At 45.3% G+C, this 27,184-nt stretch overlaps 1 protein-coding gene across 4 annotated transcripts in view; it reads left to right on the forward strand.

Moving 5' to 3' along the window:
- phf6 (PHD finger protein 6) overlaps positions 1 to 23,568 on the forward strand; it is a 121,189-nt gene extending 97,621 nt beyond the window's left edge. For all 4 annotated transcript variants that reach the window (XM_070882930.1, XM_070882933.1, XM_070882932.1 and 1 more), the window contains exons 10-11: positions 13,917 to 14,019; positions 15,598 to 23,568. In XM_070882930.1, the coding sequence (XP_070739031.1) occupies positions 13,917 to 14,019; positions 15,598 to 15,606 (112 nt within the window). In that variant the 3' untranslated portion in view covers positions 15,607 to 23,568. The remainder of the gene's footprint in view (positions 1 to 13,916; positions 14,020 to 15,597) is intronic.
- The last annotated feature ends 3,616 nt before the right edge of the window (positions 23,569 to 27,184 follow it).

The raw sequence follows: 27,184 nt of genomic DNA on the forward strand, positions 1-27,184 counted from the left end.
TATTAGCATGGATAGAGGATTGGCTAACGAACAAAAAACAGTCGGGATAAAATGGTTCATTCTCTGGTTGACAGTCAGTAACTAGTGGGGTGCCGCAGAGATCGGTGCTGGGACACCAACTATTTACAATCTATATTAACGACTTGGATGAAGGGACCGACTAACAGAGCCAAGTTTGCTGACGATACAAAGATGGGAGGAAAAGCAATGTGTGAGGAGGACACAAAAAATCTGCAAAAGGACATAGACAGGCTAAGTAAGTGGGCAAAAATTTGGCAGATGGAGTATAATGTTGGAAAGTGTGAGGTTATGCACTTTGGCAGAAAAAAATCGACGAGCAAGTTATTTAAATGGAGAAAGATTGCACAGTGCTGCAGTACAGTGGGACCTGGGGGTCCTGGTGCATGGAACACAAAAGGTTAGTATGCAGGTCCAGCAAGTGATCAGGAAGGCCAATGGAATCTTGACCTTTATTGCAAGGGGGATGGAATATAAAAGCAGGGAAGTCTTACTACAATTATACAGGGTATTGGTGAGGCCACACCTGGAATACTGCGTGCAGTTTTGGTTTCCATATTTAAGAATGAATACTTGCTTTGGAGGCAGTTCAGCGAAGGTTCACTAGGTTAATTCCGGGGATGAGGGGGCTGACTTATGAGGAAAGGTTGAGTAGGATGGGCCTCTACTCATTGGAATTCAGAAGAATGAGAGGTGATCTTATCGAAACGTATAAGATTATGAGGGGGCTTGACAAGTTGGACGCAGAGAGGATGTTTACACTGATGGGGGAGACTAGAACTAGGGGGCATAATCTTAGAATAAGGGGCCAGTCATTTAAAACTGAAATGAGGAGGAATTTCTTCTTTCAGAGGGTTGTAAATCTGTGGAATTCGCTGTCTCAGAGAGCTGTGGAAGCTGGGACATTGAATATATTTAAGACAGAGATACAGTTTCTTAACCGATAAGGGGTTATGGGGAGCGGGCAGGGAAGTGGACCCGAGTCCATGATCGGATCAGCAATGATATTGAATGGTGGAGCAGGCTCGAGGGGCCCTATGGCCTACTCCTGCTCTTATTTGTTATGTTCTTGTGTTCTGATAGGACCGCCCCAGAATCCAGGGAATTTTGGTAAATTACAACCAATGCATCCACTGTCTGTGCAGCCATTTCTCAAGACCCCAGGATGTAAGCCATCAAGTTCAAGGGACTTGACTGTCTTTAGTCCCATTATTTTACCGAGTACTACTTCATTAGAAACATCGAAATTTACAGCATAGAAGGAGGCCATTTCGGCCCATTGTGTCCGTGCCGGCCGACAAAGAGCCGCACGGCCCTTGGTCAGCAGCCCTAAAGGTTAAATATAAACCTATGAACAATGACGGAAAGGCAAAGAGCACCCAGCCCAACCATTCCGCCTCACACAACTACGACACCCCTTATACTGAAACATTCTACACTCCACCCCAACCGGAGCCATGTGATCTCCTGGGAGAGGCAAAAACCAGATTAAAAACCCAGGCCAATTTAGGGAGAAAAAATCTGGGAAAATTCCTCTCCGACCCATCCAGGCGATCGAAACTAGTCCAGGAGATCACCCTGGCCGTATTCTGTTCCCTGCAGTACTTACCATTATATCTGCTACCCATCCAACAAAAGGTCATTCAGTCTAATCCCAATTACCAGCTCTGGGTCCGTAACCCTGCCAGTTACTGCACTTTAAGTGCCCATCCAACCATCTCTTAAAAGTGTTGAAGATTTCTGCATCCCCACCACTCTTCCAGGCAGCGAGTTCCAGATCCCCTCAAATCCCCTCTAAACCTTCCACCAACCACCTTAAAACTATTCCCCCTCGTAATAGACCCCTACACCAATGGAAATAGACCCTTACTATTCCCTATGTCCAGGCCCCTCAATATTTTGTACACTTCAATGAGGTCTCCTCTCAACCTCCTCTGTTCCAATGAGAACAAACCCAGCCTATCCAATCTGTCCTCATAATTAAGATTCTCCATTCCAGGCAGCACCCTAGTCAATCTCCTCTGCACCCTCTCTAGTGCAATCACATTCTTTATTGCAAAGGGGATGGAGTATAAAAGCAGGGAAGTCTTGCTACAGCTATATTAGATATTGGTGAGGCCACACCTGGAATACTGCGTGCAGTTTTGGTTACCGTATTTACAAAAGGATATACTTGCTTTGGAGGCAGTTCAGAGAAGGTTCACTAGTTTGATTCCGGGGGTGAGGGGGTCAGAGAGCTGTGGAAGTTGGGACATTGAATAAATTTAAGACAGAAATCGACAGTTTCTTAAACGATAAGAGGTTATGGGGAGCGGGCGGGGAAATGGAGCTGAGTCCATGATCAGATCAGCCATGATCTTATTGAATGGCGGAGCAGACTCGAGGGGCCATGTGGCCAACCGGTGTTCCTATTTCCTATGTTCCTATAATACGGCGACCAAAACTGCACGCAGTACTCCAGCTGTGGCCTAACCAAAGTATTATACAATTTAAGCATAACCTCCCTGCTCTTATATTCTATGCCTTGGCCAATAAAGGCAAGCATTCTGTATGTCTTATTAACCACCTTATCCACCTGGCCTGCTACTTTTAGGGATCTGTGGACAAGGTCCCTTTGTTCATGTACACTATTAAGTGGCCTACCGCTTAATCTGTATATCCTTTCCTTAGCCCTCCCAAAGTGCATCACCTCACACTTCTGATTTAAATTCCATTGCCACTGCTCTTCCCACCTTATCAGTAGATTGATATCCTCCTGTAGCCCATGACTTTCCTCTTCATTATCAACCACATAGCCAATTTTAGTGTCGTCTGCAAACTTCTTAATCATACTCCCTATATTCAAATCTAAATCGTTGATATATACCACAAAAAGCAAGGGACCCAGTACTGAACCCTGCGGAATCCCACTGGAAACAACCTTCCAGTCACAAAAATATCCACCAATCATTACCCTTTGCTTCCGACCTCCAAGCCAATTTTGGATCCAACTTGCCACTTTGCCCTGGATCCCATGGGCTTTAACCTTCGTGACCAGTCTACCATGTGGGACCTTATCAAAAGCCTTGCTAAAGGCCATATATACTAATGGTACGCACTACCCTCATCGTCCCTCTTGGTTACCTCCTCAAAAAATTCAATCAGGTTAGATCTTCCCTGAACAAATCCGTGCTGACTGTCCCTAATTAATCCTTGCCTTTCCAAATGAAGATTTATCCTGTCTTTCAGGATTTTTTCCAATAATTATCCCACTACTGAGGTTAGGCTGACAATTACTCGGCCTATCCCTTTCTCCTTTCTTAAACAAGGGTACTGCATTAGCAGTCCTCCAATCCTCCGGCACCATGCCCAGATCCAAAGAGGACCGGAAAATGATGGTCAAGGCCTCTGCTATTTCCTCTTTTACTTCGCTCAACAGCCTGGGATGCATTTCATCCGGGCCTGGGGACTTCTCTACTTTCAAAGCTAGTGATGGTGGTTGCATTTAGTTCCTCCCTACTTATAGCCCCTGATTATCCACTATTGGGATGTTTTTTAGTGTCTTCTACCGTGAAGACCGATACAAAATATTTGTTCAAACATCTCTGCTATTTTCCTGTTCCCCATTATTAATTCCCCGGTCTCATCCTCCGGGGGCCAACATTTACTTTAGCCACTCTCTTCCTTTTTATGTACCTGTAGAATCTCTAACTATCTGTTTTTACATTTTGTGCTAGTTTACTTTCATAAGTACTTTCATACTGTGCCATGTGATGAGCCATTTATACAAAAGTTACATTTAAATGGGTACACCCTGATCAGATTGCAGCTGTCAAATATGAATAGTGCAATCGACACAAAGGACTGAATGACCTACTCCTGGTCTGTGTTGTGCTTGTCAGCTGATTTCTGCTTCATCCAACAGCCTGCTTTGTGGTCTCCTTCAGCAACAAACTTCCTCCCCAATCCAGCACAATCCCCAAACAGTCCCTCCGAGATAGTGAGAAACTGCCATAAACCACCAGGAGTAAAAGATTTTAAAACTTGCAGGGTAGATAAAGGGGAACCAGTAGATGTAATATATTTGGATTATCAGAAAGCATTTGACAAGGTGATACACAAGAAGTTATTACACAAGATAAGAGCTCATGGGATTGAAGGTAATGTATTAGCATGGATATAAGATAGGTTAATGGACAGAGTCAACTATAGACCCCCCAAACAGTCAGAGGGAGATAGAAGAGCAAATATGTAGGCACATTTCTGAGAAGTGCATAAACTATAGGGCAGTAATAGGGGATTGCAACTACCCTAATATTAACTGGTATAGAATTATTGTGAACAACAACAACTTGTATTTATATAGCGCCTTTAACGTAGTGAAACATCCCAAGGCGCTTCACAGGCGTATTATGCAGTTTAAAAATTTGACACCAAGCCGCATAAGTAGAAATTAGCGCAGGTTGGTCAAAGAGGTAGGTTTTAAGGAGCGTCTTGAAGGAGGAAAGAGAGGTAGAGAGGCGGAGAGGTTAAGGCAGGGAGTTCCAGAGCTTGGGGCCTAGACAACAGAAGGCATGACCACCAATGGTTGAACGATTATAATCAGGGATGCACAGGAGGGCAGACATCTCAGAGTTTTGGGGCTGGAGGAAATTACAGAAATAGGGAGGGGCAAAGCCATGGAGGGAGTTGAAAATAAGGATGAGAATTTTGAAATTGAGGCGTTGCAATGTAGGCAATGAAGACAATGTAGGTCAGCGAGCACAGGGATGATGGATGAGTGGGATTTGGTGCGAGTTAGGACACGGGCAGCCGAGTTTTGGATCACCTCTAGTTTATGTGGGTAGACTGTGGGAGGTTAGCCAGGAGTGCGTTGGAATAAAGTCTCGAGGTAACAAAGGCATGGATAAGGGTTTCAGCAGCAGATGAGCTGAGGCAAGGACACAGACGGGCGATGTTACAGAGGTGGAAATAGGTGGTCTTAGTTATGGTGCGGATATTGGCCGGAAGCTCATTTCAAGGTCAACTATGACGCCAAGGTTGTGAACAGTCTGGTTCAGCCTCAGACAGGTGTTGGGGAGAGGGATGGAGTCAGTGGCTGGGGAACGGAGTTTGTGATGGGGTCTGAAAACAATGGCTTCGGTCTTTCCAATATTCAATTGGAGAACATTTCTGCTCATCCAGAACTGGATGTCGGACAAGCAGTCTGACAATTTAGAGACCGTGGAGGGGTTGAGAGAAGTGGTGGTGAGGTAGAGCTGTGTGTCGTCAGGTGCAGAGGGTACGGAATTCCTAAAATGCATTCAGGAGAACTTTTTTAGCTAGTATGTATAAAATCCAACAAGGAAGGGGAGGGTTTTGGACTTAGTTTTAGGGAATAAAGCTGGGCAGCTGGAAGGGGTATCCGTGGGAGACCATTTTGGTGTTAGTGATCGTAATTGTAGAATCATAGAAAAATTTCGACACAGAGGGAGGCCATTTAGCCCATTGTGTCTGCGCCGGCCGACCAAGAGCTATCCAGCCTAATCCCACTTTCCAGCTCTCGGTCCGTAGCCCTGCAGGTTACAGCTCTCCAAGTGCACATCCAAGTACTTTTTAAATGTGGTGAGGGTTTCTGCTTCTACCACCCTTTCAGGCAGTGAGTTCCAGACCCCCACCACCCTCTGGGTGAAGAAATGTTTCCTCATCTGCCTTTTAATTTTTCTACCAACTACATTAAATCTATGCCCCCTGGTGTTGAGGGAAATAGGTCCTTTATACACCTCAATAAAGATCTCCCCTCAGCCTCCTCTGTTCCAAAGAAAACAACCCCAGCCTATCCAATCTTTCCTCATGGCTAAAATTCTCCAGTCCAGGCAACATCCTCATAAATTTCCTCTGTTCCCTCTCTAGTGCAGTCACATATTTCCTGTAATGTGGTTTAAGCACAACCTTCCCTGCTCTTGTATTCTATGCCTCAGCTAATAAAGGCAAGCATTCCGTATGCCTTTTTAACTACCTTATCGACCTGTCCTGCTACCTTTAAGGATCTGTGAACATACACTCTAAGGTCCCTCTGTTCCTCCACACACTCAGTATCCTCCCATTTTATGTGTGGGCACCTCTCCAAATACATTACCTCACACTTCTCCGGATTGAATTCCATTTGCCACTTTTCTGTCCAACTGACCAGTCCATCGAGATCTTCCTGCAGTCTAGAACTTTCCTCCTCACCGTCAACCACACGGCCAATTTTTGTAACATCTGTAAATTTCTTTATCATGCCCCCTACATTTAAGTCTAAATCATCAATATATACTACAAAAAGCACGGGATTTCGTACTGAGCCCTGTGGAACCCCACTGGAAACAGCCTTCCAATAACAAAAACCCTTTGCTTCCTGCCACTAAGCCAATTTTGGATCCAATTTGCCACTCTCCCTTGGATCTCATGGGCTTTTACTTTTTTGATCAGCGAACCAACCTTGTCAAAAGCCTTGCTAAAATGCATCAAACTGCCCTCATCAACCCTCCTCGTTACCTCAAAGAACTCAATCAAGTTAGTCAGACACGACCTTCCCTTAACAAATCCGTGCTGACTGTCCTTGATTCATCTGTGACTTTCTAAATGAAGGTTTATACTGTCCCTCAGAATTGATTCCAGTAATTTGCCCACCACCGAGGTTAAACTAACTGGTCTGTAATTGCTCGGTTTATCCCTTCCTTCCTTTTTGAACAAAGGTGTAACATTAGCAGTTCTCCATTCCTCTGGCACCAATCTTGTAGCCAGGGAGGTTTGGAAAATGATGGTCAGAGCCTCCGCAATTTCCTCCCTTGCTTTTAATAGCCTAGTATATATTTCATCTGGTCCTGCCGATTTGTCTACTTTTAAGAATGCTAAACCCCTTAATACTTCCTCTCTCACTATGTTTATCCCATTCAATATTTCACTCTTCCTCCTAAACTTAAACGTCGGCATCGTCCCCCTCTTGTGAAGATAGCCGCTAAGTATTCATTTAGTACCTTACCCACATCCTCCGTCTCCACACATAGATCACCATTTTGGTCTCTAATAGGCCCCTCTCTATCTCGCCTGAAAATCCTGTAACCAGGAATGTTGAGCTGCCATACCTGTCCTCCTTTCAGCCATGTCTCAGTAATAGCTATAATATAATCCCATGTGTCTATCTGTGCCCTTAGCTCATCGGCCTTATTTCCTAGATTCCTTGCACTGCCAAACTTCCTTGTTGTCTATTTTCTAGCCTTTGTTTCCTCTGCCTTCAAAACTTGCTGACTAATTTTCTGCCTTCCATTTCCAGCTTGGCTTCTTCCCCCTTCTGACAATGCTCACAGGTTCCCATCCCCCTGCCAAGTTAGTTTAACCCCTCCCAGCAGCACGAGCAAACTCCCCCGCGAGGATATTGGTCCCAGCCCTGTTGATGTGCAACCCGTCCGGCTTGTACAAGTCCCACTTCCCCCAGAAACTGTCCCAATGCCTCAGGAATCTAAAGCCCTCTGTCTTGTATCATTTCTCCAGCCATGTATTCATCCGTTTTATCCTCCTATTTCTGTTCTGACTATCAAGTGGCACTGGGAGTAATCTGGACATTACTACTTTTTGGGTCCTGCTTTTTATTTAATCTCTTTCCTAGCTCCCTAAATTCTGCCTGTAGGACCTCATCCCTCTTCTCCTATGTCATTGATGCCGATATGGACCACGACCTCTAGTTGTTCACACCCCCCCTCAGAATATCCTGCAGCCGCTCACATCCTTGATCCTGGCACCAGGGAGGCAACATACCATCCTGGAGTCACGTCTGCGGCCACAGAAACACTTGTCTGCTCTCCTGACTATCAAATCCCCTACCACTATTGCTCTTCCACTATTCTTCCTTCCCCACCTGTGCAGCTGAGCCACCCGTGGTGCCGTGGACTTGCCCTGGCTGAGGAACCATCGCCCTCACCAGTACTCAACAGAATACTGGTTGGAGAGCGAGATGCACTCGGAACTCTGCACTACCTGCCTGGTTCTCCTCTTCTGTCCAGCGGTCACCCATTCCCTTTCTGTGTGCACACTCCTAAGCTACGGGGTGACTACTTCTACAACCGTGCTATGCACGAAATTCTCAGCCTCGCGGATACACCGCAGTGACTCCAACTGCCGCTCAAACTCCGAAACCCGGATCTCGAGCTGCCATAGCTGGCGAGACTTCCCACACGTGTGGTCGTCCCAGCATAATTCAGTTACATTTAGGGTGGTTATGGAAAAGGACAAAGATTGACTGCGAATAAAAGTTCTCAATTGGGGGAAAAAACAATTTTGATTAAGCTGAGATGTGATTTAGCCAAAATAGACTAGAAACAGCAACTTGAAGGTAAATTAGTGTCGGAGCAGTGGGAGGCATTCAAGGAGGAGATCCTGAGGGTTCAGAGCAAGTAAAGAAAAAGTGTGTGACTGACAAATCTAGAGTCCCCTGGATGTCATGGGACATACAGGGTAGGATAAAGAAAAAAGGGAGGTTTATGACAGATACCGAGGGCTCAATACTGCAGAAACGCTAGAGGAGTAGAGAAAGTGCAGAGGTGCAATTAAAAAGGAAATTAGGAAAGCAAAGAGAGAGCATAAACATTTTTTGGCAAGTTAAATCAAGAAAATCCCAAAGATGTTTATAATTACATTAAGAGCAAGAGGCTAACTAAAGAAAGAGTAGGGCCTATCGGAGACCATAAAGGTAATGTGTGTGGAGGCGGAAGACATGGATATGGTTCTTAATGAATACTTTGCGTCTGTTTTCACAAAAGAGAGGGGCGATGCAGACATTGCAATCAGGGAGGAGGAGTGTGAATTATTAGATGAAATAAACATAGTGAGAGGCGAAGTATTTAGGGGTTTAGCAGCTTTGAAAGTGGATAACTCCCCAGGTCCAGATGAAATGTATCCCAGGCTGTTAAGAGAAGCAAAAGAGGAAATAGCAGCGGCTCTGACCATCATTTTTCAATCCTCTCTGGCTACAGGTGTGGTGCTGGAGGACTGCTAACGATGTACCTTTGTTTAAAAAGGGAGAAAGGACTCGACCGAGTAATTACAGGCCAGTCAGCCTAACCTCGGTGGTGGGAAAGCTATTGGAAACAATTCTGAGGGACAGGGTAAATCTTCATTTAGAAAGACATGGATTAACCAACGACAGTCAGCATGGATTTGTTAAGTGAAGGTCATGTCTGATTAACTTGATTCAATTTTTTGAGGAGGTAACAAGGAGTATCGATGAGGGTAGTGCATTGATGTAGTGTATATGGATTTTAGCAAGGCTTTTGATAAGGTCCCACATGGCAGACTGGTCACATGGGATCTAGGGCAAAGTTGGATCCAAAATTGACTCAGGTGGGAAGCAAAGGGTAAAGGTTGATGGGTGTTTTTGTGACTGGAAGGCTGTAACCAGTGGGGTTCCGCAGGGCTCAGTATTATGTCCCTTGCTTTTTGTGGTATATATTAATGATTTAGACTTGAATGTAGGGGATATGATTAAGAAGTTTGCTGATGATACAAACATTGGCTGTGATTCTATGAAAACAGAGAGTTGGAATAAACATGTCATTTTTGGGTTGGCAGCTATAACTATTGGAGTGCCGCAAGGATTGGTGCTTGGGCCTCAGTTATTTACAATCTCTATCAATGAGGGGGCCGAGTGCAATGTACCCAAGTTTGCTGACCATACAAAGCTAAGAGGGAAAGTAAGTTGTGAGGATGCAAAGAGGCTGTCGACAGGTTAAGTGAGTGAGCAAGAGCATGGCAGATGAAATATAATTTGGTGAAATGTGAAGTTATTTGGCAGGAAAAATAGAAAAGCAGAGTATTTTTTAAATGGTGAGAGATTGGGAAATGTTGGTGTTCAGGGGGACCTGGGTGTCCTTGTACACCAATCACTGACAGTTAATATGCAGGTACAGCAAGCTATTCGAAAGAAAAACTTGCATTTATATAGCGCCTTTCATGACCATCGGACTTCTCAAAGCGCTTTACACCAATGAAGTACATTTACTGTTGTAATGTAGGAAACGCGGCAGCCAAATTGCACACAGCAAGCTCCCGCACACAGCAGTCTGATAATGACCAGATAATCTGTTTTTGTAATGTTGATTGAGGGATGAATATTGACCAGGACACCGGGGATAACTCCCTTCTCTTCAAAATAGTGCCATGGGAATCTTTTACATCCTGAGAGGGCAGATGGGGCCTCGGTTTAATGTCTCATGTGAAATACAGCTCTGACAGTTCGGCGCTCCCTCAGCACTGCACTAAGTGTCAGCTCTGCTTTATGTGCTCAAGTCCCTGGAGTGGGACTTGAACGCACAATCTTCTGATTCAGAGGCGAGTGTGCTATCCACTGAGCTACAGCTGACACTTAAATTAGGAAAGTAAATGGTATGTTAGCCATTATTACAAACTTAGTCGGAAACCTATTTTGGGGTCAAATATGACATCAAGATTGCAAGGAGTGTGGGTCAGCCTGAGACAGATGTTAGGGAGAGGGATGGAATCAGTGGCTAAGGGGATTGAAAACAATGGCTTACATAAGAAATAGGAACAGGAGTAAGCCATTTGGCCCCTCGAGCTTGCTCCGCTATTCAATAAGATCATGGCTGATCTGATCCTGGTCTCAACTCCACTTTCCTGCCCACTCCCCATAACCCTTGACTCCCTTCAGTCTTCCCAATATTTAATTGGAGAACATTTCTCCTCACTGACAACTGGATGTCGGACAAGCAGTCTGACAATTTAGAGACCGAGGAGGGGTTGAGAGAAGTGGTGGTGAGGTAGAGCTGGATGACATCAGCGTACATGTGGAAACTGACGCAGTGTTTTTGGATGATCATAGAACCTCAGAAATTTACAGCACAGAAGGAGGTCATTTCGGCCCATCGTGTCTGCGCCGGCCAACAAAGAGCTACCCAGTCTAATCCCACTTTCCAGCTCTCAATCCGTAGCCCTGTAGGTTACGGCACTTCAAGTGCACATCCAAGCATTTTTAAATGTGGTGAGGGTTTCTGCCTCTACCACCCTTTCAGGCAGAGAGTTCCAGACCCCCACCACCCTCTGGGTGAAGAAATTTCCCCTCATTTCTCCTCAAAACCTTTCCCAAATTACTTTAAATTTATGCCCCCTGGTTGTTGACCCCTCTGCCAAGGGAAATAGGACCTTCCTATCCACTCTATCTAGGCCCCTCATATTTTATACACCTCAATCAGGTCTCCCCTCAGCCACCTCTGTTACAAAGAAAACAGACCCAGCATCGCCAATCTTTCCTCAGAGCCAAAATTCTCCAGTCCAGCCCATTCTTGTAAATCTCCTCTGCACCCTTTCCAGTGTAATCACATCTTTCATCACAGACCAATTCAACCCATATGGCCTCATTTGATCACCCCTAACATATCATCGCTTCTCACAGCTGTAATTGTTTCTTTAATCAATACTGCGCCCTCCCCCTCCTTTTTTACCCCCCCCCCTCCCATCCCGTCTGAAAACCCTGTAACCAGGAATGTTGAGCTGCCATACCTGCCCCTCTTTCAGCCATGTCTCAGTAATAGCTATAATATCGTACTCCCAAGTGTCTATCTGTGCTCTCAGCTCATCTGCCTTATTCCCTATGATGTCGCCAAGGGGGCAGCATGTAGAGGAGAAATAGGAAGGGGCCAAGGATAGACCAGAGGTAACGATGCGGGGCAGGTAGAGAAGCTGTTGCAGGTGATTCTCTGGCTACGATTAGATAGATAAGAATGGAACCAGACGAGTGCAGTCCCACCCACGATGGTGGAGAGGTGTTGGAGGAGGATAGAGTAGTCACTGTGTCAAAGGCTACAGACAGGTCGAAAAGGACGAGGAGTGACAGTTTGCCTTTGTCACAGTCACAAAGGATGTCATTTATGACTGACAGCCATTTCTTACTGTGGATGGGGCAGAAACCTGATTGGAGGGATTCAAACATGGAGTTACGGGAAAGATGGGCATGGATTTGGGAGGCGACAACACGTTCAAGGATTTTGGAGAGGAAAGGCACGTTAGAGATGGGGCGGTAGCTTCCAATGGATCGAGGGTGGGTTTTTTTTGAGGAGAGGGGTGATGACAGCAGATTTGAGGGAGAGGGGGACAGTACCCGAGGAGAGAGAACCGTTAACAATGTCGGCTAACATGGGAGCCAAAAAAGGAAGTTGGGCAAGCAGCAGTTTGGTGAGAATAGGGTCAAGGGAGCTGGAAGTGGGTCTCATGGATATGGATGAGTGTAGAGAGGTCATGATGGGAGATCGGAGAGAAACTGTCGAAAGATGAGAGGTCAGGGTTAGGGCAGGGGGAAACAGAGAAAGTTTGGCCCAGTGGGCTCGGAGGGAAGGGAAGAGGCAGAGGCGGCTGAACAGATGGTCTCCATCTTCGAGACAAAGAAGTCCATGAGCTCCTCATACTTTGTCAGATGTGAGAGAGGAGGAGACAGGGGAGAGGGGTTTAAGTAGACGGTTGGCAGTGGAGAATAGTAGCCGGGGTTTATCGTTACATTCCAGAATGATTCTGGAATAGTGAGTGATTTTGTCAGACGAGAGCAGGACCTGAGAGTCCAGCCAGATCTGGCGATGAATGGCCGAACCAGTTGTCTGCCATATCTGTTCAAGTCTGCGACCCTGGGACTTAAAGGAGTGAAGATGAGGGCCGTACCAGGGGGAACGGCCAGGGTGAGAGAGAGTAATTATTTTAATAAGGACTCGAGCATCAAAGATGGTGGTGAGGGTGTGGTTGAGCAGATCGGTGGCTGCAGAAATGTCGTGGTGAGTGGAGGGCCAAAGGCTTTTTTTGTGGGGGAGGGGAGGGGAAGGGGGATGTGGGTGGAGATGATACGAGGAAGTGGACAGAGATGGCCTTACCTGCGATTGACACGATGGGAGTAGCGAAGCCACGAGAGATGACCAGGCCGAGGGGGTGGTCATGAATATGGGTTGGGGAGTTTACATGAATGGAAAGATTAAAGGAGGATAGGAGGCTACTGAACTCAGGAGAGAGAGCATGATGAATTGAGATGGAAGTTGAAATCCCAGAGGAGGAGACTTAGGCAAGTATGTTTTTAACCTAAGGAAGGATATACTTACCATAGAGGGAGTGCAACGAAGGTTCACCAGACTGATTCCTGGGATGGGGGGATTGTCCTATGAGGAGAGATTGAGGAGACTTGGCTGATATTCTCGAGTTTAGAAGAATGAGAGGTGATTTTATTGAAACATAAAATTCTTACAGGGCTTGACAGGGTAGATGCAGGGAGGATGTTCCCCCAGGCTGGGGAGTCTAGAACCAGGGATCACAGTTTCAGGATAAGGGGTCGGCCATTTAGGACTGAGATGAGGGGAAACTTCTTCACTCAGAGGGTGGTGAATCTTTGGAATTCTCTGCCCCAGAGGGCTGTGGGTGCTCAGTCTTTGAGTATATTCAAGATAGAGATTGATAGATTTTGGGATATTAAGGGAGTCAAGGGATATGGGGATAGTGCAGGAAAGTGGAGTTGAGGTCGAAGGTCAGCCATGATCTTATTGAATGGCAGAGCAGGCTCGAGGGGCCGCATGGCCTACTCCTGCTCCAATTTCTTGTGTTATCAAAGGGAAAAGAAAAATAATAGGATAGAAAAAAGTAAGAGGGCAGAGGGGCAGGAGTACAGAGGAGAGGAGCGAGAAATGATGTGGTTTGCTGTCGTGTTCAGCAAATGTAGCAGTTTTGCATTTCCTCCATTTGATTTGTTGTAACTGGAGTGATGACCATCCTGTTCTTAGCACATGAGCACTTGCAGAGTTAAATCGCTGGCTGGGAGCTTTGGTTCATAAATAATGTTATTTTAAGAAGAGTTTGCACTTAGAAAATGGAGGTGCAATGCTGAGTGCTGTGGGTGTTGACGTGGCTTTGTTTGACAGGCTGTACTGTAAGAACCACAGTGGGAACAATGACCGAGATGAGGAGGATGAAGAGAGAGAGAGTGTGTCGCGCTGTGGCAGAGAGGGAGAAGCTGATCGAGAGGTACGTGTGACACACACATATTAAAATACTAGTACTTTGGGGAGATGATCACAATGTTCTCCAGATGGAAGCAGCTTGCCGACATAACAAACCCGGTTACTGTTTCTTGGTGTTTGGAAGCTTTGGCTGGTGCGATGGAGCTGCATTGATGAATTCCTGCCTTCCTCACCTCGTGATCGGTGTTGGTCAGCTCCTCTGCCACATTCTCACTTTGTTCACTTGGGATTTTTGTACAGGACCAGCATTTTGGCCTTGATTTATTGGTGGGGGGGAAAGATAAATGGCAAAGCTTGGAATCTGGCTTCTTATCAAATGTGATTTAAAGCAGGCTTCCTCCAATGCACAGCAGCACAGTCCTCTGTCTGTGCTCAGTTAACTCATCTCCATTGCAAGTGCTGCAACTAACCTCTGCACCTCTTGGGCCAGACAGTGTTAATATATTAAAAAATATCATCCTCGCTTCTTGCTTTGATCACTGTACAGTGGCCCAGGCTGTAAATATGAATATGCAGGCTGGTGGGTGGAGAGGCTGGGCTCCCAGAGAGAGGGATGGGGGTGGAGTGTGAGGCTGGGCTCCCAGGGGAGTGGGTGGAGTGAGAGGCTGGGCTCCCAGGGGGAGGGGAGGGGTGGGGGTGGAGTGAGAGGTTCGGCTCCCAGGGGGAGGGGAGGGGTGGGGTGGGGGTGGAGTGAGAGGCTGGGCTCCCAGGGGGAGGGGAGGGGTGGGAGGTGGAGTGAGAGGCTTGGCTCCCAGGGGGAGGGGAGGGGTGGGGGTGGAGTGAGAGGCTCGGCTCCCAAGGGGAGGGGAGGGGTGGGGGTGGAGTGAGAGGCTGGGCTCCCAGGGGGAGGGGAGGGGTGGGAGGTGGAGTGAGAGGCTTGGCTCCCAGGGGGAGGGGAGGGGTGGGGGTGGAGTGAGAGGCTGGGCTCCCAGGGGGAGGGGAGGGGTGGGAGGTGGAGTGAGAGGCTTGGCTCCCAGGGGGAGGGGAGGGGTGGGAGGTGGAGTGAGAGGCTTGGCTCCCAGGGGGAGGGGAGGGGTGGGGGTGGAGTGAGAGGCTGGGCTCCCAGGGGGAGGGGAGGGGTGGGAGGTGGAGTGAGAGGCTTGGCTCCCAGGGGGAGGGGAGGGGTGGGGGTGGAGTGAGAGGCTGGGCTCCCAGGGGGAGGGGAGGGGTGGGGGTGGAGTGAGAGGCTTGGCTCCCAGGGGGAGGGGAGCGGGTGGAGTTTGAATACCTCGTGGCACATGACTGGGGGATTCGGTGACAGACTGGGGCAGGGATCCTTGCTGGCAGCCGATGGCACTGTGCATTCATGCGTCATCAGTTTGAGAAGCAGAGACGTTGGCAGGAGATGAAAGATGGCATTCATATTTATCAGTGATCAGCGAAGTTTAAAACCTTCTAAGTAAGTCACTTTTTGTTCATTAGGATTTAGAAGAGGTTTAGAAGAGGTATAGAAAAATGCATTCAAATTCCTTCTGGTTTAACGGTTGCCTGAATCGAGAGATAATACTGCGTGTTGTATGGGTTGTTAGACAGATTGCAATGCAAGTAACTTGGACCAACTTTTTTTCTCAATGTTGAACAGAATATCTAAAGCCTTGGATACAGAGAAGTGCCAAGAAAATGCCTGCGGACTGAGTGGAGGAGGCTGGTATATTGTGCTCCCACTGCTAACGGGGTTGTGAGAACTGTAGAAAATATCCAAAGATCTTTCAAGAAATCTTTTTGTTCTGTCAATGTTCCTCCCTCTAAGGAGGGCAAACAATGTAGTGATCTAGCACAGCTAATGTACCTGCTCTTTCTGATCGGGACCTTCCATCAAATGGATTATTCGACTATCTTTTCTTACAGCCTTTTGAATTAAAATGGAAATAATTGGTTTGCTGAAGTGACGATTAGATGGGGCTCGCTGGCCTGCTGTCACTCCTCTGCGGACTGAGGGCCACGAGAGGGAACACCTGACACGAGTGTGCGTGCTTTCGGCTGCTTCTGGAGATCAGCAGCAAATAACAGCAGCTTGAAGCTCAAATTAAAATCTCCAGACCGGTGACCAGAATAGGGTTTTATCACCACACACATCTCGATTTAACAGACAGTAGGCCTCAAGTTTATAGTCCTGAGCAAAATGCATTTACATTTTCAACGCGGTTCTCAATAGTTGAGTCCGTATAATGGAATTGCATCTCCGTACTGGTGGGGGCTTGTGCTCAGTAAAGCCAGCCATCTGGTTAGGAATGGAAATGCCCCCCCTAGCGCAGTACTGAAGTGGGGGTGTCACCCTCTGAGATTGCAATCGGCTAGTATAGCTCGAGTCTTTAGATTGAACCAGTTCCAATTCACCATCTGGGAATAACTGATGAAAATCCAGGCTGTCAAAAGGAGAGGAGTCCGTTCCCAGGTGGTAGTGGAGGTGTCCTTTCTTGAACAGCACGAGATTGATCCCGTTTTTATTTAAGGTATTCTGAAACTTGTTCAGAAATGCACAACTGAAGCTGCAGTCTGATTATCCACCGTGCAAACACCAAGGTCTAAATCGGTCAACAAATCACGGCCTAGTCTGTTGGCAACCTGGTCCTGCTCTAATTTCAACTAATGGCATTGCCGATGAAATCATGGTCTAGTTTAGATGTTGAAGTCTGTCTTAAATGTTTTAATGGGAAATTGGGGATGGTTTTGACTCTTGTTAGATTTACATCAGTGTTTGTAAGGTGCATTATTTCCATCTTAATTTTCTTTCTCTGATTGTGATTTTCCTTAAAATGAAGATTATCAAAGTTAGGGCTTCAGAATAAAAATGTTTTAGGATTAGGTTGTTTCTGATTAGAAAGCAATGCTGTTTATAGTCTGGTTCCTTATTCATACTTCACCTATCTTGATGTTAGAAGTAGTTACCGGGAGAAAAACCTAAATTTAAGGCAAGAAGTCGGTGGTGGATGCACTGTCCTGCCTTTTCTTCAAAACCTTTTTATAGTCTGAATGGCTTCGTGTTAAGCAAAATATTCATTTAAAAAAATATATATTCCCTTGTGTTGTTTTGATGCCTAAATGTATCTGATTATCTACTGCCAGTCATTTTCATACATGCTCTATAGCTTGCCCAGCTGACTGTTTACTTGTTAGTTTTACCAGCATTTGGATTTTAGACCACAATTTCTTGGTCTAAATTAACTGCTTCCTGTAAAATGCTTTCATTTTACATAGCTTGCTTGTATTAATATTAGGCAACGATTCACCCTGGTTTATTTTGTCCTCTTCTGTGGTTTGGACTTTAACAAAAATAGCTCAAAAAACATTGTTTTTTGCTCTTTGCCAAAACACTTGTATGCTGTTCAAAAATCATTTTAATTGCATTATTTTTGGCAAGTGCACAGCAGCAGTTAAGAGTGCAGTGTAATGTAAAATGCAGCAAACTCTCAAATCGAGTAAAAAAAAAAAGACTTGCATTTATATAGCGCCTTTCACGACCACCGGACGCCTCAAAACGCTTTACAGCCAATGACATACATTTGGAGTGTAGTCACTGATGTAATGTGGGAAACACGGCAGCCAATTTGCACACAGCAAGCTCCCACACACAGCAATGCGATAATGACCTGATCTGCTTTTGTTATGTTGATTGAGGGATAAATATTGGTCCCAGGACACTGGGGATAACTCCTCTGCTCTTCGAAATAGTGCCATGGGATCTATTGCATCCACCTGAGAGCAGAAGGGGCCTCGGTTCAACATCTCATCCAATAAGACGACATCTCCGACACTGCAGCACTCCCTCAGTACTGCCCCTCGAACAGTGCAACACTCCCTCAGTACTGTCCCTCTGACAGTGCAGCGCTCCCTCAGTACTGCCCCTCGAACAGTGCAGCGCTCCCTCAGTACTGCCCCTCCGACAGTGCAGTGCTCCCTCAGCACTGCCCCTCCGACAGTGCAGTGCTCCCTCAGCACTGCCCCTCCGACAGTGCAGCTCTCCCTCAGTACTGCACTGGAATGTCAGCCTAGGTTTATATGCTCAAGCCCCTGGAGTGGGACTTGAACTCGGAGCCTTCTGACTCAGGCGAGAGTGCATGCCCACTGAGCCACAGTTGAGTAAGTCCACAATCTGGTTTTAACATATTTTAAAAAGGCGCATGATTGTAAACATGCAGTGTTTAAAAATAAAAGCCTCTAAATAGATGTTGAGGTGACAAAGTTCAAACAGTGGGAAAAAAAGGTCAGAGTGGGCTCCAAGTTACGTACAAGTCTCTACAATAGAACAGGAGGCCAAGCATGGGCCTTTTAAACTCTTCGATCACTGGTAACCTTCAAAATCGGTACTTAGTTATTTATTTGCTATCCTTATTTCTGCCACACATGTGGTGATGCAGGCCAGCTTGTTCAGTGGTCCCGTTAGCTCCGGAGACTTCCACAGCCCAGCAAGCCTCGGGCACGTTCCTCTTCCTTTTGGACCAGCTGGAGAACAAAACTTATGTCTTGCAAATAGCACGATGTGTTTACCCTTCCATCCGCAGCCAATCATCGTATGTTTTCCTCTCGCATCTGAGCATCTTGCAGCCAATTGCAGCTGCTCCTTGCAGCTCCTTGATAAGATCCTAGTTCAGCCAGGGGTTGATCAGGCTCAATGGGTTGAATGGACCTGTTCCTGTGTAACAGGCTCGAGGGGCCAAATGGCCTCCTCCTGTTCCTGTGTAACAGGCTCGAGGAGCTGAATGGGCTCCTCCTGTTCCTCTGTAACAGGCTCGAGGGACCAAATGGCCTCCTGTTCCTGTGTATAAGGCTGAATGGGCCTGTTCCTGTGTAACAGGCTCGAGGGGCTGAATAGGCCTCCTCCTGTTCCTGTATAACAGGCTCGAGGGGCTGTGAATGGCCTCCTCCTGTTCCTGTGTAACAGGCTCGAGGGGCTGAATGGCCTCCTCCTGTTCCTGTGTAACAGGCTCGAGGGGCTGAATGCCCTCCTGTTCCTATGTTCCAGAGGGGTGTTTATAAAGTATCGATTAGCAAATAAAATGTGGAAACCCAATTGAAGTAAAATTGCAATGAGGGTGGGGGGGGGGGGACAGGGACTGCTTGTTCCATAACCTTTCTCCGTTTCCAAGCACCCCAGTTATAGCACACAGGTCATTTAAACTTCCAACTCCAGAACTCAGCATTGGGAATATTCCAAAGCTATAAATGCATTATTTACTCCTGTTCAAATGTGAAGATCAAAGTTTCACCGAGCAATTGTTCGCTGGGCATTTCATTGTGTTGTTGGTGTGCACTGGCTGTTAATGAGTGCCTGCAAAACCCTTGGGTTGGTGGGAATTGTAACCTGCTGCTTTCCATTGGCTCAGTAAGTTTCTCTAGTGAGTAACTTCACCCCAGCGCTGGGAATACTAAAGCTTCCTCTCGCCATAGTAGACCAGATTCAAATCAAAATAGCAAAAAATATCATTTCCTGTTCATACTACACTAGTAATTGTTTCTGATAAGTTCAGTGCAGTTTATCTCACACAATGCCAAGTTGCACCAGTTCTTCTCACTTGTGCTTAATCTATCCTGCTGATGACTATCTGTCCTATACAATCCGACGTGCTGCTTCATATCCAGGAGAATGATTTATCTGTACCTCCCTGACTTATTTCGATGACGTGATGCACAGTAGCCAAATATAAAAGGGCTTGAATATATTCACTATTGTGTAAAAGTGCTTCAAAAGAATGCACTAAATCAGTGGTATTGATGACCAATCAAGGCAGCTTGAGACCCCCTCCCTTGGGCCCCTTGGCAGGCGTGCAGTTTGAAATGTGTCTGGGTTGCCATTCATGGCCTGTTGGGATGTTGGATGTCCCAGACTTGGACCTGTCTCCATTCATGGCCTGTCGGGTTGTGGGATGTCCCAGACTTGGGCCTGTCTCCGTTCGTGGGCTATCGGGACTGTTGCCGTGCATGGGCTGTGGGATGTCCCAAACTCTGGCCTGTCGGGCTGTGGGATGGCCCAGTCTCGGGTCTGTTCTGCAGCAAAAGGAGGTAAGTAAAGGCTGTTCGAGTAGAATATTCCAGTATCTGGACAGCACGTGAAAAGAATATTGAAACTGTAGGATCAAAGGTTTTGATGGAACGATCAGCTCTGAGTCCTGGCACGTCCCAGCACGGAAACGGGGCGTTGGGGCCCAACTGCAGACTACGACACCACAGCCTGCATTGGTGTTTTTCTCCTGAAATCTAATGCCACTCTCCTCAGTCTTGGTTCCTTTTAACATTCCACTCTTTAAAGCAACTATCTTATCCCTTTGAGAAGAAATTTCAACAACAGAGTGTTGCAGTAAGCTAGCTCCACATTCCAGCCACCGTCTGTCAAGAATCTTTTTTCGAAAATCCTTTAATTCTGTCTTAAATTTGTGGTCTCTTGCTGATGGTGAAAATGATCTATTGGTGTTTGCCTTATCATAACTCTCTGTAATCCTGAAGGCCTTGATCAGGTCACTCTTTAACCTTCTCTGCTCTAAGTGGGCAAAATATTCCTAACTTATCTAGTCTTCATAACAGTAGCCCCTCATTCCTGCAACATTCCGATGAATCTACACCACACCTTTAATCATTATCGAATAACAGGCGCAAACCTGCAGGCACTACTCCAACTGCAGCCTGCAGACTTGTTCAAACATACACCCTTTGTTTTTTGTTTTATATTCCTACATCGAAAACCAAGCATTCAGTTTGTCTTTTACACTATTATCTACTTGCTCTGCCATTTTTATTGGCCTGCGTATCTGGGAACAAAGGATCTCTGCTCCATTCAAAGGCTTACCATTTAAGGTGAAATATCTTTCCCTATTAATTCCAAAATGAAGTACCTGTACTTGACATTTCTCAGTATTGAACTATTTCTACTCATTCTGCTATCCCATCTATGTCCTCTTTGCATCCTTTCATAGTCCTCGTCAAAGTACACACACACCACCTCCCCCCCCCCCCCGCAAATTTTGGTGTCATCTGCAATTTTTGATATTCCCACAATCTCAAAGACCAGATATCCCCCAACACAGCCCTGTGAAACAACACTTGTTACATCTTTCCAGTCTGAGAAATATACCCGAAAGTCTACTTTCTATCGGCCTGTAGCCAAATCTAATAATTCTCCTTTAATCCATGTGCCATTACCTTTGCTGTAAGTCTTTTATCTGGGACCGTATCAAATTTTTGAAAATCCATATAAACCACATCCACTGCATTTCCTCTACCTTATCAGGTCTTGTCTTTCCAAATGTTCAATATTTTCATCCAGAATTATAGACACCAGCGGGTTACAAAAAAAACTAATGGTTAAGTGACCTATAATTTGTTGCCTTATCCATGTGTCTCGCTCTCTGAAGAGAGGCTGGTATTTGCCACTCTCCAGTCCTCTGGTATTAATACAGTTTCCTTCCCTCCAAGTTTCCACTCCATGTACTGCCAGTGACGATGAGGAATCGCTGGCTAGAGATTGGAGTCCCATTCTGTGGTGCAATATTACTGATGGGGGCGAATACTACGCATTGTGATTTATAGAGTTAATGACTGCATTAAATGAACCCAGATCTTTGGGCTGCCACCTGGTATTTTTGCTGAATTATTCTAACCACAGCATCTGTAATGTGAAATGATTGGGAAATCATGAAACTGCAAAAGGAAAAATTTGCATTAAATGAAAACGCACTAGTGATTGAACCTGCACCCAACACACCAAAATGTGAAATGGGTCTACAAATGATATGGCTGCGTGAAGGACATGTACTTTCCTCGTCTAGAAGATTAATATTCCTGAAAACGTTTGTGTCCTATATCTAGTCTAATCCTCAGTAATAACAGCAGAGGAATGGCTGTTGTAACATTTCCCTCCATGTGTCACCAGACTGATTTCTTTATTTTTATTTATTGATGTAAAGCTGAGGACCTACTTCAGATACAATGTAAGCCAGCTACTGGGCGAAATGATCTGAATTGCATTATGTAACCAACAGTATGGTTTACCATCACTTTTATTGCATTCTTCTAAAATTGAAAACTGATTTGTCTTGTGTTAAAAATGCTGTCAAATTTTACAGTTGCTTGTTAATCATTCTTTTTGTGAAAATCCAAGGTTTATATTTAATGTACGTACAGTGCCTTAAATATGAAATGGAGAGATACTGTGTTCAAATCCTCTGGTGAAGTATGTGCTGTAATTGAGAGATTCCTTTTGGGTGGAGTGAATTTTCTCATTGTGTCTCATGTTTTTCTCCCCATCCACTCCAGATAGGGAAACGTATTCCCTGGCCCTTGTGGCTTTTAATACGTTGTGTCTTTTCACTGAAACCATTTCATTGGATGTGAATGCCAGAGGTTTCCAAACTCTCTGAATGTGAATTTAGTTGGGATGACCTGGTTTCTGCAGTATAGTAAGTGGCTGCTGTACTAATTGCTCAAGTCTTGTGTCGGGAAAACCCCAGATTGGAAAAGATTGATGTTGCACAGATGTTGTTGTCTGGCTTTGTAAAGGGGGCCCGATAATGTCGTGTTTGTTACTGGACTAATAATCCACAGAACCAGAGTTCAAATCCCACCAATGAGAATTTGAATTGTTTTTTTACACAGTAAAAGCTGCTGGATTATGGATAAAACCCCAACGGGTTCACTAATATCCCTTTAGGGAAGGAAATCTAGAATCTTTACCCGGTCTGAGCCTATATGTGACTCCAGTCCCACACCAACGTGGTTGATAACTGCCCTCTGAAATGGCCCAGTGAGGCACTCGGTTTGTATCAAAACGCTACAAAGAAAATTGCAGTGGTTCAAGAATCAGGCCCACCACCACCTCAGCACAGTCAGGGATGGGCAATCGATGCAAGCCTTGCAAGCAACGCCCACATCCCCAGAATTATTTTTTAATTCACAAAACATTGCTACTAGACTTGAGAAAAAATAGCCAGCAATCGGCATCAACCTTTGGGCCAAGGTCCATTGAGTCTGACCAGGTTTTAACATCGAGACGGTGAATCAACATTTCTGCCTGTTAAAGGAGCTGCAATATTGAATGGGGAACAATGTTTAAGTTTTAGTATAAATCCTGCAGTTTGTGTTGGTCTATATGGTCTGGCCACACTCGACCCTATTCTCCATCAAAAGTCACTCATTGGTTTGTCAAATCATATATACAGTGTTTGGAAATGTTCACCTTTGTTCCTGAGACCATGCTGCGTAGCATTTGTATTAGCTGTAGGTCACAGAGATGGAAACGTTTAAGTGAATCTTCAGAATTTCTTTCCTGTGCAGTAAATAATGTTTACTAGTGATTATGTTTGCATGCAGTGATGGAATGCTTATTCAAAGTTAAGACTGAAAATGTAAAATGTTCACTGATGTCGGGTATTGCAGCTTTGAGTCCATGTGGAGATAAAATTGCCTTTATGACATTCGACATAAAACACCAGGAAAACAATTATCACATTCCCATGTTTGTTTCCTTTCTGTATTTTGCATTTTCGGTTTCTAAGTATCACAGTGTTACTTTTTGCAACAATTAGTTATTGAATGTTTTTAATAAAAGTATTTCTGCCTTAGATTTAAATTTTTTCCTTGTCAATGAAGTTGCAGATTAACTGGATTTTTGTAAGCAAGTCCATGACTTTGGTTGTAACATTGCTTAAGTACATGTTGGACTGAAAAGGGCGTTTCGAGTGAACATGCAAAATTGATCTGCAAACTGCCGGCAGTCTTGAGGCACATTTTAAACACAGGTAGTACAAAAGCTAACAATCCCATTTTAAAACTATGAATTTCTTTGCCACTTCCACACTAGATTTACTCCAACGCTCTCCTGACTGGCCCTGCGCTTTCAGCCACCTAGGTTCCAAGCTTTCCAATTCCCTCCCTAAACCTCTCCGCCTCTCCTCCTCAAAAGTATTTGCATCATGGAGTGAACCGAATTGATTGGAAGCTGGTATCTGAGGGTGGGGATCTCGGGGAAAAGGCCGAATAGCATCATCGACTTCGCACTTCAGTCTTGACTCTTACACTTACCTGCTGGGCTGCACCATGGTTGAGGATGTGAATGTTAATGGAGCCTCCTCCTGTTACTCTTATTAAATGTGTGCACATAAAATGGCTCATCACATTATGTTCCTGCTTTTAGAATCATAAAATGGTTACAGCACAAAGCAGGCCATTTGGCCTGTCGAGCCCATGCCGGCTCTCTGCAAGAGCACTTCAGCTAATCCCACTCCTCCACCCTTTCCCTGTAGCCCTGCAGAAAAAAATTATTTCAGGTACTTGCAGGCAATGGTAGCATAGTGGTTGTTATGGGACTAGTAATCCAGAGGCCTGGACTAATAATCTGAATACATGAGTTCAAATCCCACTACGGCAGCTGTAGAATTTAAATCCAGGTAATTAAATGAATCTGGAATTTTTAAAAAAAGCTAGTATCAGTAATGGTGACCATGAAACTATCGGATTGTCGTAAAAACCCATCGGGTTCACTAATGCCCTTTAGGGAAGGAAATCTGCTGCCCTTACCCAGTCTGGCCGATATGTGACTCCAGACCTACAGCTTGACTCTTAACTGCCCTCTGAAATGGCCGAGCGAGCCACTCAGTTGTAACAAACCGCTACAAAAAACAATGAGAATAAAACCGGAGTTCTTTGAGGATGTAACAAGCAGGGTGGATAAGGGGGAACCAGTGGACGTGATTTATTTGGATTTCCAGAAGGCATTCAATAAGGTGCCACATAAAAGGTTACTGCACAACATAAAAGTTCATGGGGTTGGGGGTAATATATTAGCATGGATGGAGGATTGGCTAACTAACAGAAAACAGAGAGTCGGGATAAGTAGGTCATTTTCCGGTTACCATACAGTAACTAGTGGGATACCACAAGGATCGGTGCTGGGACCTCAACTATTTACAATCTATATAATGACTTGGATGAAGGGACCAAGTATACTGTTGCCAAGTTTGCTGATTATACAAAAATGGGTGGGAAAGCAAATTGTGAGGAAGACACAAGAAATCTGCAAAGGATATAGACAGGCTAAGTGAGTGGGCAAATATTTGGCAGATGGAGTATAATGTGGAAAGTGTGAGGTTATTCTCTTTAGCAGAAAAAGTAGAAAAGCAAATTATAATTTAAATGGAGAGAAATTGCAACATGCTGCAGTACAAAAGAACCTAGGGGGTCCTTGTGCATGAAACACAAAAAGTTAGTATGCAGGTACAGCAAGTAATCAGGAAGGCTAATGGAATGTTGGCCTTTAGTGCAAGGGGGATAGATTATAAAGGCAGAGAAGTCCTACAACTGTACAGGGTTTTGGTGAGGCCACACCTGGAGTATTGCATACAGTTTTGGTCTCCTTATTTAAGGAGGGATATACTTGCGTTGGAGGCTGTTCAAAGAAGGTTCACGAGGTTGATTCCTGAGATGAACGGGTTGACTTATGAAGAAAGGTTGAGTAAGTTGGGCCTATACTCATTGGAGTTTAGAAGAATGAGAGGGGATCTTATTGAAACATAAGAAACTGAAGGGGCTCGACAAGGTGAATGCAGAGAGGATGTTTCCACTTATGGGGGAATCTAGAACTAGGGGGCATAGTCTTAAAATAAGGGGTCGCCCATTTAAAACTGAGATGAGGAATTTATTCTTTTTGGGGGTTGTAAATTTGTGGAATTCTCTGCCCCAGAGATCTGTGGAGGCTGGGTCATTAAATATATTTAAGGTGGAGATAAATTTTTGAGTGATGAGGGAGTAAAGGGTTGTGGGGAGTGGGCAGGGAAGTGGAGCTGAGTCCATGATCAGATCAGCCATGATCGTATTGAATGGCGGAGCAGGCTCGAGGGGCCAAATGGCCTACTCCTGCTCATATTTCTTATGTTTTTTCTAAGGCCTTCACATCTTTCCTAAAGTGCGGTGCCCAGTTGAGGCCGAACCAGTGTTTTATACAGGTTCATCCTTGCTTTTGTAATCGATGCCTCTATTTATGAAGCTCAGGATCCCATAAGCTTTTTTAACCACTTTCTCAACCTGCCCTGCCACCTTCAATGATTTGTGCCCATATACCCCCAGGTCTCTCTGTTCATGCACCCCTTTTAGGATTATATCCTTTAGTTTATATTGCCTCTCCTCATTCTTTCTACCAAAATGTATCACTTCACACTTTTCTGCATTAAACTTCATCTGCCACGTGTCCGCCCATTTCACCAGCCTGTCTATGTGTCCCTGAAGCCTATCACTCTCCTCCTCACTGTTGACTACACTTCCAAGTTTTGTGTCATTGCAAATTTTGAAATTGTGCCCTGTACACCCAAGTATAAGTCATTAACATATATCAAGAAAAGCAGTGGTCCCAGTATTGACCCCTGGGGAACACCACTGTAGACCTTCCTCCAGTCCGAAAAACAATTGTTCTCCACTACTCTCTCTTTCGTGGTGCATATAGGTGCCAACAATATAGGTAAAAAAACAGGATGAGGTTCTACAAGACGAATTTAGGGAGCTAGGAGCTAAATTTAAAAAGTAGGACAACAAAAGTAGTAATCGCAGGATTGCTACCAGTGTCACATGCTAGACAGAGTAGGAATCGCAGGATAGCTAAGATGAATACATGGCTTGAGGAGTGATGCAGAAGGGAGGGATTCAAATTCCTGCGACATTGGAACCGATTCTGGGGGAGGTGGGACCAGTACAAACCGGACAGTCTGCACCTGGGCAGGACCGGAACCAATGTCCTGGGGGAGTGTTTTCTAGTACTGTTGGGGAGGAGTTAAACTAATATGGCAGGGGGGTGGGAACCTATGCAGGGAGACAGAGGGAAGTAGAATGGGGGCAGAAGCAAAAGATAGAAAGAAAAAAAGTGGAGGGCAGAGAAACCTAAGGCAAAAAGCAAAAAGGGCCACATTACACCAAAATTCTAAAGGAGCAAAGTGTGTTAGAAAGACAAGCCTGAAGGCTCTGTGCCTCAATGCGAGGAGCATTCACAATCAGGTGGACAAATTACATAAGAACATAAGAATTAGGAACAGGAGTAGGCCATCTAGCCCCTCGAGCCTGCTCCGCCTTTCAAAAAGATCATGGCTGATCTGGCCGTGGACTCAGCTCCACTTACCCGCCTGCTCCCCATAACCCTTAATTCCCTTACTGGTTAAAAATCTATCTATCTGTGAATAGACTGCGCAGATAGCAGT

This window comes from Pristiophorus japonicus, chromosome 6 (assembly GCF_044704955.1).
Source record: "Pristiophorus japonicus isolate sPriJap1 chromosome 6, sPriJap1.hap1, whole genome shotgun sequence".
NCBI lineage: Eukaryota > Metazoa > Chordata > Chondrichthyes > Pristiophoridae > Pristiophorus > Pristiophorus japonicus.